Consider the following 13348-nt stretch of genomic DNA (forward strand, 5'->3'; position numbering starts at 1 on the left):
ATAAAAGTGGTCCAAAAAATTTGACATTTACATGAGTATACATAGAAGAAGCCTCAGCTCCCATTTTGGGTGAATGCAGAACCCTTTGTCATTATTTGAAGAACATGAATTCTCTCCAAATTTTAAATTTCATCCAGCATTGTGTAAACAAACAATTTGAGCATCTTTCACATTCCTGTATGTACAAGCTTAATTGGAAGCCTTAGGTTGCAACTTGCCATGAAGTGAATCGTTAAGTCTGAAACGCTTGGTTTTCGTCACAGGAATTCAAGCTCTTGCGTCAATTCATTAACATTCTGTTTCGATTAGAACTGAGCATTTCTCTCTCTTCTTGAATTGACAGATTTACATTAATGTGTTGCATTTTTCTTATTTTCATTCTCTCAGGATCGAGTTATCATAAACCGCATCGACAACATCTGCCATGCTGTGCTGAAAGGGAAATGGCCATCAGCACAGCAACAGAACCTCGAATCAGCTGGTGTGATGTACTCCATGGCTGCCCCAGCAGAGAGTCTGAATGTGAGAAGTTGCCTCAGTGTCCCTTTGCAGGCTGCACACACTCTCGGCTTTGCTCATGGCTCTGTCTCCTCCCAGCAGTTTCCAAAGGCAAGTCCTGCAGAAATCTCAATCTCCAATTGCACCTGCAGAACCTTCTGATACTGTTGGTAACCCCAACCATTATGGGATAGGGAGGGATAGGGGGTGGTGTGTAGTGTGAAGAGGAAGGAGCTTAAACTTCCCTCAGACTCCTCACCAGAATGATGCATGCCAGAGGTACTGAATGTAGTGTTACAGGCCCAGAAGATCCCAAAACCCAGCACCAATAGAAATTCACATTACTATTAACCTAACTTAAGCCCCTTCTAATTCTAATTGCACGTTATGTAATGTGTATATGTTCAGGAAAGTTCTTTGGTTCACAGTCCAATCTCACTTCTCACTCCTCCAAGTTCACCGGTATCAGGCAATTCCACTGTGCACAGATTTTAACATTTATGAATTTTCGCTAAGCTCTGGTGCTTAAAGGTAATCGGTTACCACTCAGGCAATTGGTTTCAGAGAGAGATTTGTTGCTCGTTGAACACACAAACTGACTTTGCAGAGGCACTCGGTGCCGCAGTGTCTCTCTTTCAGCAAAGCTCTCAAAACCCCCATAATCTACCTCTTTTAAAAGCTTACTTATGTAAAATGTAATATAATCCACCGCAGTAGAATGGTCTGTCACTGAAGAAGACCTTGCAATAATTGTCCATTTTTGCCACTCAGGAGCCTGGTCAGGGATTTTGCTTGTCCTTCCACCCTAGTGCCGACTTTTCCCGCTCCCAATTCCTTATTAGAACATAATGACTGGGCTGGATTTTTGGTCCCTCCATGTTGTCCTCCTCGTTTCCCTGAGCGCAATGAATCTGCAAATGTAAGGTCTCAAGAATTTCAGTTAGTTCTTGCACATAATTAATCATTCTTTCACTAGGCATGCCACAGGTGTTTCTCCTATGCTCAAGATATTTACAAACACAGGTTTCCCTCTCTGACTTGCATTTTCGCTCCAGCTTCCCTGTTCCTTCCATTCCTGTATATGCTTTCTCCATTTCTTTCCCATGTTTTTCCCAAAGTAGTTGTTTTGCTTTATCTGTATCCCATACGGACCATGTTCCTCTAATTGGCAATGCCTCATTACCCAGTCGATTTGTTAATGCTGCCAACAGCTGTCAAAATTCTTTACCATATTTCAGATACAATTAACATATTTGTTGTACTGGGGTATCCCCCATCCAATCTTATCCATATTTTATCTCCTGACTGCCTTACAAATCAAATTTTTATCCAGGCCTCTCTGGCCAATCGATCAAATTAAAATTTAGCCTCTGGCAATCCAGTATCCCGTTATCCGTATAACCACTGCGGTCACGTAAACCTTATAACATACATTCCACTGATTAGTCTATCCTGGTTCTTTTCTGGATCTCGGCAGGGAACCAGATCAACCTTGGACAAGGGACCCAGTGTTCCCAGAAACCAGGGTGGGAGGCAGATGCAATGGATCTCCAGATGCCTCTTTATCCTTTCTCTAGCATCCCAAACGCCAATGGCTTCTTACTCGGTCCAAAGTGACTTCTGTCCCAGCGAGATCCTGTCAATTACGCCAATATGAAAGTCAGCTCGCACTGTAATAAAACAAACAGCAGATCACAGCAGAACCAATTAAGTTTACAACAGTTTCTTTATTCATCCTTGATAATGCTAGCGGATGTGAGGGGTACAAAGAAAGAGTTCAATAACTCATTCTCTACACCGAGCCCCACTGAAAGCATACAGAGTATCCATCCCATTTTTATACACCTTTGGGCAGGGGTCTGGCTGAAACTACAAGTTTCACACAGCTGATGATTCTTGTTTTTACAACATATGGTGTCTGCAGACAAGCTGACAAAAATAGGATGATCGTACTTCTTTACCTATTTGGTCTTGCTACATTCTTTGTGGTGTTAGTTACCATCTCACTGTAGCACAAGGAAGATCATATTAGAAGGCAATCACATTCCCACCTATGTTACAAGGCAACTCTATTATCACCTAACTCATTAACCCTTTGTTAAACATGTTCGTTAAACTTATTCTTTCACAATGCTCCAGCTCTTCCATCAGTCACTGTCGTATCCTCAAAACCCTGCAGGTATTTTACCCTTTCAGTTCAATTTGTTAAAACAGAAAAAGAATAAAATCTGGACTGCTGGAGGAGGAACTCAAGGGGTCAGGCAGCATCTGTGGAGGCATAGACATTGAGCTATGGCCCTGCATCAATATATATTTGCTCTCTTCCCCTTTTCCTCTACAGATACTCCCTGACCACCAGGTTCTTCCAGCAGCTCACTATTGGCTCCAGATTCTGGCTTCTGCAGTCTCTTGGGTCAGCAGAAAAAGAAAACTGGAAGGACCATCCTTCATAGAGCTGGGAACCACATTGAAACGTAGCAGTTTATCCCCACCACAGCACAGTCAGCCTTACAAAGGTGTTCTGGGCACATATCTGGGTTTAAATTGGGGGAGCTGTTCCGCAGACTTGCTCAGCCTGACAGCCGTACACCTAGAATCAGATCTTACAATCATAATCTCCAGAATCACCCTGTCTCACTGGCAGGACACATCCATTGGAGGAGGAGCCTTTCAAGTCTTCAACATTGACTTGGATCCTGCAGCATTAGGTCAAACGTGGGCAAGGTAGCTCCTCCTGATTACCATTCTCGTCCTCCCTCAGCTGATGATGATGGTAATAATATCATTAATAATGAGTTTATTGTCGTACACATTGAACAATGTACATATGCACCCAAATTCTTACTTGCTGTAGTCGAATAGGGACTTGGTGTAAAAAAAAAACCCAACTACAATAGATTGCATAATTGAATTAAAAAGACAAAAAATAGATAGATATTAAATATTCAAAGTTATTCTCGTGCATAAAAAGTGACTTGGCAATAATTCAGCCAGTTCTTTTACTGTGTCCATTGAATCCGTGCTTGTCCACAGTTAACAGCATAGAAGATTCATTGAGAGTAGCCAGGGTGCAAAATGTACTTGAGATGGGAACTTCAGTGTCCACCTTGAAGAGTAGGTGGGTAGCACTGCCATAGCTAACTTAGTTCTACACCTGGGTCTGCACCAGGTAGTTAACAAACCAACGGATACTCTGGTTACAGATCCATCTGTCCACAGCAGCATTGGTAGAAGTGACCACCACACAGTCCTTGTGAAGTCAAACTCTTCCTTCACATTGAGGATAGCCTTTATTATGGTGTGTGGCATGTCCTAAATGGAATTGACTTCGAACCGCTTGGCAGCCAATATCTTGGCTTACATAAGGCTCTGGGGACAATCAGACACATCTGTAAGCTGGCCCAGTCTCTCCCTCCCCTGTAGTGTTACAGTCAAGTCAGGATTCAACCTCGCATTAATGTGATTGCAGGTGCATGTTGGAAGGAGCAGCAAGCCTTCTGAATAAAGGGTGCACCCACCTGTTAAATCTCCAGATCATTACCCAAAATCATACAAAACAGAATTAGGGAATCCTGTTATCAATGGATCAGATCAGAGCTCTGCACTCCTACCCCACAAGTGGATGGTTACATGGATAATGGGAAGAGGAGATTTTGAGAACATTCCATCCTTAACATAGTGGAAGATTTGTAGCCATGCCCAGCCAGAAGTACAAGTGGCTGATCCTTCTCAGCTTCATCCTGAGATCTCATCTTCAGCCAATTCCATTCGCCCCTTCTGGTTTGAAGAACTAGCTGAGAGCACTAGGTACCACAAGTCTTGAGAATCTGAGCTCCACAATTATCTGCCTCCAGCTAAGCTGTTCTCTTACAGTTCCAATGCTGGCATCATCATGGAAAATTGGCCAGTAATGTGTTTGCAAAAGTGAAATCAGGATGAATGACTCTTTGCTCAATAATCAGTAGAAGAGGAAGGCATTAGGTGACACTTGCTAACCAGAACCTTAGGATCACCTGGCTCCAGACTGTCACAGTTTTGGAATAGATTTCCTTTTCTGGTACCTGATAATCTTCACTTCTCCTCCATCCTGTTTACGTCCCTGCAGAATGTTTTATAATTCATTTCATGGATACTACCAGTATTCTCTCATGCTCTCACAGTTGTTTCCTTTCTTACTTCCCCTCTGAACTTTATGTAATCATTTTCGTTTTTGTGTGTTAACAATCTGACCACTGAGATAGCCTTTTCACTTTCTGCATTCCATCCTTTTGGACTAATTCCCTTGCCCTCTTTCCACCTGGAAATTTATTTAGAAATTAGCAGAAACGTCTCTGTTTAAAGACTTCCAATTACAGTTTGCCTGGCATGCTTTGTATCCTGGTTATCTCAGCTGGATGTGTCCTCATCCATTCATGAGTGTCCCTGTTCCAATTGACTGTTTTACCCTGGAGTTGTCAAAATCTTTTGCCACATCAACATTAAACATTATGATATTCTGATCACTATTTCCCAATTGTTCTCCAACTTGCCCCACGTGATTCAGCTCATTTCTCTGAACCAAGCCCAGCAATGCTGTGCTCCTTGTAAAGTTCTCCTGAACACACCTCAGAAATTCCTTTCAGTCTTTTGCCAAATGTTGTTACAATCGTAGCCCCTCTCACTGAATGCCAGGAAGATTAGAAGCATAGTTTTCATCCCTGACCATAACGGGCTCTCTTGCTTTGAGTGAAAACTTGAGAACAGCAGCAGATGAATTACCAAGTTTTTGTTTATATCAAAACTCATTTTCAGGGGTGTAGCTGCCTCTAGCAGAGCTAGTTTATAGTGTCCTGAGACCTTGAACTTTTGCAGTCCTTTCGGTGAAGGTTCTTCCATAATGCCTTCAGGTGATGCCGTGTTCCAGGATTGAGATCCAGGAGCAGTGCAGGTCAGAATGATATGAGTCACAGCTGATTCCATTCATTTGTTACCTTTCTTCTTTGTGCAGGTGGAAAGGTAGTAGGTTTGAGAGGTGCTGTCGGAGTAGCCTAGGCAAAGAAACTGCAGTATCGATGGTGCACCCTTTGCTGGACGGGGTGGACGCTGATGTTTAAGAATAGGGTACCCATTAACTGGGCTACTCAGTCCTGGATAGTGTTAAGTTTCTTGAATGTCATTGGAACTGCACTCATCCAGGCAAGTGCAGAATACTCCATCACACTTCCGACTGGTCCTTTATTAATGGTAGAATGGGGAGGGAGTCAATCCTTGCAGCCTCAGTGTTTATGCAGCTGGTCCATTTTGGTTCTTCCTGGATGATTATGGCTGGGAACGACGTTAAAGCCAGGGTAAGTGATTCATGTCTGTCTGCTTGGACAGCTGGTGCTTCCCCTTGACCTGGATGATGTCCGTATTCTACTGTGAAATGGGTTGCATCTCTCCTGGTTTATATACACTGCTGCAGGGGTTTTATTCTTTTACTAAGATGTTGTGAGTGTTGCTGACACATTGCAATTTTATTTGGAAAGCAGGAGAGCTTACTTGCATTAACGTTTCCGAGGGATCAGAGGAGGAGGAGGCGGAAATACGAGTTTGAGACAGATCGAGGTGCAAAGAGGAAGAGTCTGGAGGAGGCTGTCCCAGTTCTCACCCGCCCTCCTATAATTTTGAATGGCTGGCAGGAAACTGCCATGGACCTTTCAAAGGCATCTGAAGAGGCGCCTGGCTCCGTGCCAGTCATTATTAGTACAAGCACCCCGAAGCTGGGCTCACTGGACCCCTCAACTGCTTTCAGGGCAGACATGGCCGGGATCCTGCAGGCAGGCCTCGTCCATCCAGTCACAGGACAGTTGATAAACGGCGCCTATAGAGGAGATGACACATCAAGGAGGAGGAGAGGGCGGCGAAAGAATGTTGAAGGAGTTGATATCCTCTTCATGAAGGAGAAAAAGACAGAGAATCTGGTAGGTGAAGAGCAGTCTGCTCAGTAAAGGTTAGCCTCAAGATCAATTGGCACAAGGAAACAGCAGCATGTGATTACCTTGAGTACTGTCTAGTTTCTTTCCCTTTGTTGCATTAGATTAAGAAACTTGAACTCATGGGACAATTGAAAACAATAAATGTTGTGAATAAATTCCAAATCATTTTTTAAAAATTTAGAGATACAGTAGGGTAACAGGCCCTTTTGACCACAAACCGTGTCGTCCAGTTACACTCATTTAACCTACACCCTCAGTACTTTTTTTTAAGCATGGGAGGGAACTGGAGCACCTGCAGGAAACCTGCACAGACATGGGGAGATCTTGCAGACCGCACCAGATTCGAACCCGGGGTCGCTGGAACTACAAGTGTTGTGTGAACCGCTACGCTAACTGTTTGGGAACTTACACCCTCTTCCCCACCCCATACCTAGTGCCCCTCTACAAATTCCTCCTGCTGGGAACCCCTCAGTGTGATGTAAGCTCCCCCTGGATATGCTGTTCTTGCCAAGAGGTTTGTATGAGAATGATGAGCATGGCTCAGGCAGGCTGATTGTGCAGAGTTCTGCAGTTGAGCTGTGCTTGGGGAGATGGGGATTAAACAAAGGGAGGCAGTACGCCGCCAGCAGGCCCTGTATGACTAATTTGATCAGATTTCTTGAGAGGGTGACTAAATGTGTGCGAAGAGAATGGTTGTGTGGTTAATGTCGACTGGATCTTTGAGAAAATCCCTCGTGGAAGACTGGTCTTCTTGCAAAGGGTGTTGAATCTCTAAAATTCTCAACATCGGATAGTTGTGCAGACTGGTTAACTGGAGGCAGCAGAGGTGGACAAATTAAATTTCTAAAGTTATTCATACAGCACGGTAACAGGCCCTCTTGGCCTACGAGCCCATAATCAACCTACAACACTCACTATATTTTGAACGGTGGGAGGAAACCCACACAGACACGGGAGAACGTACAAACTCCTTACAGACAGCACTGGATTAAAACCCCAGTCACTTGCACTGTAACAGCATTGTGCTAACTGCTATGATAAGCGTGCCACCCTTGTTGAAAGATTAGAAATTGAGGATGATGTGAAATTGGCACAGAAAAGGAGGATTAGGGCAGATCAGCCACGGTCATTTCAAATGGCAGGCAGGCTTGAGGAGCATGATAATTGTAGAGTTTTACAGCACAGGAACAAGCCCTTCAGGCCAACATCCATGCTGACTCAGTTTGGCAAGCGAGTGTCACTTGTGTGCATTTGGCCCATACTCTTCTAAACCTCTCTTTGCCATGTACCTGTCCAAAACATCAAATTAATCATTGTTCTCGCCTCTACCACTTCTCCCCATTGACACAGGAGGTATGATCACTTGAAATTGAAGAATTCAACATTTATGCCACTACCCAGTGTTCTTCTGGTATGTTCCCTCTTGCTGAGTTCAGACAGGTGAGAATGGGAATGGAGTTGAGTGGCATGAAATAGGAGTTAAGATGGCAGTAGTGGACAGAGGGCAGGAGCTCGGCAGAATGGTGGCCAAGACTACAGTAAGTTTCGCCGACGTAGACGAGACCACATTGAGAGCACTGAATGCAGTGGATAAGGCTGGAGCAGTGTGCATGAATCACTGCCTCACCCGAAAGAACTCTTGTCTCTGGGCAGTGGTGAGGGAGGAGGTGTAGGGACAGGTGTTGCGCCTTCTTTGGTTGGAGGGGGATGGGATTGGTGATCTAGGGAGTCACGGAGGGAGTGACCCCTGTGCAAGGCAGGAAGGGGTTGAGAGGGGGAGCTGATTGGTTCACTGGTTTCACCAGGATGCTGTAAGGGATGGAATGTTTTAGGAATGGAGAGACTGGATTGGCTGGGTAGTTTTCTTTGGAACAAGAGATGCTGAGGAAAGGTGTACAAAATTGTGAGGAGTACAGAATGGGTAGATGGAGGGAAATTATTCCCCATAATGGAGAGATCTTTGACCAGCGGGCACATTTAGAGGGAATGGGGGTTTGAGGAAGGTGTCTGAATGTGGAACATACTGAGGAGTTTGGTGAAACCAGCGACTGACAACATTGAAGGATTTAGATATGCATGGTGTGTACTATGATGTAGAATGTTACTGCTGAGTGTGGAGAATGGATTAGTAGGCATCTGCTGATCACAAGGACATGGTGAGTTGTGGGGCCTTTTATTGCCACTACAGAGGAGGAAGTTGGCCATCCAGAAGGGTTGGATTGCGTTTTTCTTTCCTGAATAGTGTGAGAGGGCCAATGGGCTTTAATGCAGTGGCTTCATGATAATGAATATCAAGACCAAATGTTATAAATTTCAGTTTTGTCCAATAACTCAAGTTTAAATTCTCCAACTATTATATTGGGAATGGAAATATTGATTCCCTCTAGGCCCAGATCTCTGGGATGTTAAACTATTAACTTGGCCACTAACCTTCCATCTGTGTATAAGATTAAGTGTAAGAACATTGAAGACAGAGAGTTGAAAAAATGTTTATATTTAGAGAGCCAAGAGTCCTGGAGAGGAACAGTAAGGTGAGTTTTCTAAGTAGGGACAATGTTATCAGTTAAGGATGTAGACAGATACCTTAATGACAGGGAAAGAAACCTGCTAGTCCAGCAGCATCTCCCAAACTGTGATCTCTAAGCCCTGAGGAGCAGCACCCTGAGTGTCCTTCACAACTCATGCACCACCTTGACTTGAAAGTACACCGTCCTTGGGTCTGTCTCCCAGTAACACTGTGGGAGTACTTTGCCAGAAGGACTGCAACAGTTCAAGAAATAGGGATGGGCAGTCAATGCAGCCTTGGAGAGAAAAAAAATCTGCTTGAAAAGATTGCCACAGATCCTAGAATTTGTCCTCCTGGACACCCTCTGAAAAAGGGAATGTTGGAGGTATCTCGGGGGATTTTAAAACATTGGGAGTGTTTTCCTCAGAACTGAGATGAAGAAATGATTAAAGGCTTACATAGAGAGAGTATTCCCTCAGGCAAGTTATTCTGTTACCAAAGTCCATTGATGTAAAATTGCAGGCTGAAGATCTGGAGTTGAGATTAATTTTTTTTTCACTGAGCATTGATGTGATCTGGAATATTCTTCTCTTCTAAGGAGTGAAAGGTTACCAAGAGCAGATGGGAATACAGAGTTGAAGTTCCAGTCAGATCAGCCATGGGCATATTGCATAGTAAGGCAGGCTTGTGGAGCGGAATGGCCTACTCCTGCATGGTATGTGTGCGAGGCTGTTTGTTAGGTGTTGTTATGTGTTTACAGAGCAAAGACGGGATGTGGGAGCCAGCACTGTTGGTATCAAGAGCGAGGCAGGCACGAAATACAGGGACACACGGCGTGATTCTCATTCTGGGTTCTCTTTTAACGAAGGAGACAGACCTGTCGAAGCAGCTTTTCTCTGGGGCAGCTAGTTCTGCTGACAGTGTGGCCAGTATGATGATTAAACTTCCTCAGGGCAAGCAGGAACTGGCGAACGAGGAGGAAGAGAAAAACAAGAGTCTGATTGAGTGGCTGAGGCAGCATCCCACCTATACCATGGACGTGTCCAACCTGACTCCCGTGAGTATGCTGTTAGTGTGAAATCTCTGAGATGCATTGCCCCACTTGCCCAGGCACCCTGTGTGCCTAAGCTGAGCATCAGGGTCAGGAGGAGTCATGTGCCATCTATGTGACACATTGAGCTGATGTGGAAAGACTTCACTTACCTTCAGAGAGGGCCATGTTGAACTTGGCATTTCTCTTCATCGTTGCTGGGTCCAAAATATCCAATCAGAGATGTGGTATTCTGATGGTGTGATTGGCCTGAATGTCACAAGGAACTGATTCAATTTTCTGATGATCAATGGCCCCTTGCAGGGGTGTAACCAGTCACCTTTGAAATGGTCAACATGTTGGAAGAGGGAGGGAGGAAAGATCTGAAAACTGTCAAATCAACAGCTTCCTTTCCACCCTGATCAACCTGATGCTAGACTATCTTATCACAAAGAAACACATTTGACCTTGTTGTTCTGTTTATGGCAGAATTGCACCGCAATTTTACATGGCCTTTCCGAGCGTCCGAAACAGAGGAGGCATCGCTGCAAGGACCCCAGTAAGCTGGACATCAACGCGCTGACTGGGGAGGAAAGGGTACCGGTCGTTCATAAGGGAAGTGGAAGGAAGGTAAGATTGTATGAGGGCAAATTGAGGCAGAGGTCAGTCTGTGCAAATATCAGGGAAAAGTATCCAGAACTCTTAAAAGCAATGATTTACAGAGGGAGCGGGAGTGGGAGAGTGCCCATGTCCATTGCTCCTTGCAACTTGATAAGGTGTAGAGGAGAAGTATGGTATGCTTGCCTTCATTAGATTGGGTACTGACTACTAGAGTGAGGAGATCACGTTGTGGCTGTTAACCTTTGCTTTGGCCAATCTTGGAATAATGTGTGTAATTTTGGTTGCCCTGTGACAGGAAGGGTGCGGTGGTTTTGAAAAAGGTACAGAAGAAATTCACCAGGATCCTGCCTAGATTAGAGGATATGAGTTCTAGGGGGAGGTTGGACTAATTTGGGTTTTCTCTGGAATGTCGAGGCTGAGGAAGGACTGATGGAAGTTCATAAAATTATGAGAGGCATTGATAAAGGTGGACAGTTAGAATCTCATAAAAACACAATGCCGGAGAAACTCAGCAGATCAAACATTGTGCTTTATATGGCAAAATTGCCTTCAGGCACCTGCCTAAATTTTGCTCATACCTTGATGAAGGGCTCAAGCCCAAAACATTGGTTTTGTATCTTTATATTTGCTATATAAAATACACTGTTTGACCTGCTGAGTTTCTCCAGCGTTGTGTTTTTACCAGATTCTAACTGTCCATCTTTATCAATGCCTCTCCAGCATTGTGTTTTTAAGTCAGAATCTTGTTCCCAGGGTAAAAATGTCACATAGTAAAGGAAATAGATTTCAGGTTGGAGGGGGGAAGTTTGTGGGGAGATGTGCAGGGCAAGTTTTTTTTTACAGATAGTGGTGAGTGCCTGGAATGAGATGCTAGGAGAAGTGGTGGTCATGTTTAAGTCTCTTCCAGATAGACTCATGATAGGGGGATATGGATGACATATGAGTAGTCGAGATTTAATTTAATTTGGCAAGCATCGGGGGCTGAAGGGCCTGTTCCCGTGCTTCATTGTTCTATGTTTGATTAGTTACAAGGGCGGTAAATTAAAAGTTACCGTATATGCTGTTGTGTAGGACAATCCTCAAAACTTTAAAATGACACCTTAAAATCAAGGTCGTCCTATACAAAGAGTCTAAATTTCTTAGCTTGACAACGGTTGCTACACTGCCCCCATCTGCCTCCGACATAATCTCGCGCATGCCCTGTTAATTATTTGCAAATTCTCAGCGCTCCTCTGCAGGGTCCATCAGCCCAATCCGACTGCTGTTGGCTCTTTACAAGCTTTAAATGGCCTATTACAGGAGCCGACAGTGGTTTATTTTAAAATAGCCAAATAAAATTTAAAATCTTAAAATGATAATTTGTTATTAAAATATTGTGACTTGGCTTTTAACAGCATCCACTGGTTAGCAGTGAGTGCCAGATTTGGGGGCCTCTAATACAAAGGGACTCACAACCAGCATTTTAGGTGGAAATTCTGGGGTCGTCCTATACTTAAGTCGTTATGTACAATGGCATATATGGTACTTCACTTCATTTGGATTAGATCTGTCATTTAAGATGAGGTCCTCTTTGGGGTACAGGCTAAAACCTGAACATCTTACCACAGTGCATGTTGGGTGGCTTCATGGCAAAGCTGCAGTGAGTTGTGGAAGTACATTTTCCAGGAATAGCAGTAGGAGAGTTTCCAGCATCTTAAAGACATAAAGCACAGAAAAAGGCCCTCTCAGCCCCTTGTCTGTGTCGACTGTGATGCCAATCCACACCACCCACATTTGCTCACATCAGGCCCATTTTCCACTCTGGCTTTCCTCTCCGTATCTGTCCAATCACCATTTTGTCGTTATCATTGTATTTGCCTCCTCCACCACTGTGACAAATGTATCCCTTGGCCTCCCACGTTCCAGTGAAAATAAACCCAGCCTATCCAATATCTCCTTGCAACTGCAGCTATTCATTCCTGGCACATCCTAATGAATCTCCATTGCTGACATATCCTTCCTGAAGTGTAGTGACTGGAACTGTACAATATTTGATATGCAGACTAAGCAAAGTTTTGTACAACTTCAGCGTGATAATCCCATCTAATGAAGCAAGTGCAGTACAGGCCCTTCAACCCACTATGTTGTGCCGACCTATATGAACCTACTCAACAACCTAAACCTTCCGTCCTCACACCCATAACTCTTTTTCTTGCATCCATGTACCTGTCTCGCCCCTATTCTACCAGCCTTCACCACCACCCCTAGAAATCCATTACTCTCTGTAAAAAATAAAAAAAATACCCTGATATCTCCCTAAACTTTCCTCCCCTCACCTTGTAGAGATGTTCTCTGGCATTTGTTATTGACTCCCTGGGGAAGAAATGCTGGCTGACCACTCTATGCCTCACATAATCTTGTAGTCCTTTATTAAGTCACCTCTTATCCTTCTTTGCTCTAAAGAGAAAATCCCTAGCTCTGTTAACCTTGCTTCATAAGACACATTCTCCAATCCAGGCAACATTCTGGTAAATCTCCTCTGCACCCTCTCCAAAGTTTCCACATTCTTCCTGTAATGAGGTGACCAGAACTGAATCTTGCACCCCACTGAAGACACCTGCTATATACTGGGAATTTCCTCCAAATTTGACTTCCCAAAGTGTACTACCTCAGACTTAGAACCATAGAACATTGCACCACAGAAACAGGACCTTTCGCCCCTTCTAGTCTATGTCAAACCATTTTTTGCCTAGTCCC

General features: G+C 44.1%; 1 protein-coding gene across 11 annotated transcripts in view; it reads left to right on the forward strand.

Annotated features, from left to right (window-relative positions):
* The window catches only part of chd6 (chromodomain helicase DNA binding protein 6), a 218775-nt gene that overhangs the window by 190079 nt on the left and 15348 nt on the right, over positions 1 to 13348 (forward strand). For 9 of the 11 annotated variants that reach the window (XM_069884536.1, XM_069884540.1, XM_069884534.1 and 6 more), the window contains 4 exons: positions 388 to 609; positions 6009 to 6440; positions 9830 to 10018; positions 10481 to 10621. In XM_069884536.1, coding sequence (XP_069740637.1) covers positions 388 to 609; positions 6009 to 6440; positions 9830 to 10018; positions 10481 to 10621 — 984 coding nt within the window. The remainder of the gene's footprint in view (positions 1 to 387; positions 610 to 6008; positions 6441 to 9829; positions 10019 to 10480; positions 10622 to 13348) is intronic. The other 2 variants (XM_069884535.1, XM_069884542.1) reach the window with 2 other exon arrangements.

This window comes from Narcine bancroftii, chromosome 6, assembly GCF_036971445.1.
Source record: "Narcine bancroftii isolate sNarBan1 chromosome 6, sNarBan1.hap1, whole genome shotgun sequence".
Lineage (NCBI taxonomy): Eukaryota > Metazoa > Chordata > Chondrichthyes > Torpediniformes > Narcinidae > Narcine > Narcine bancroftii.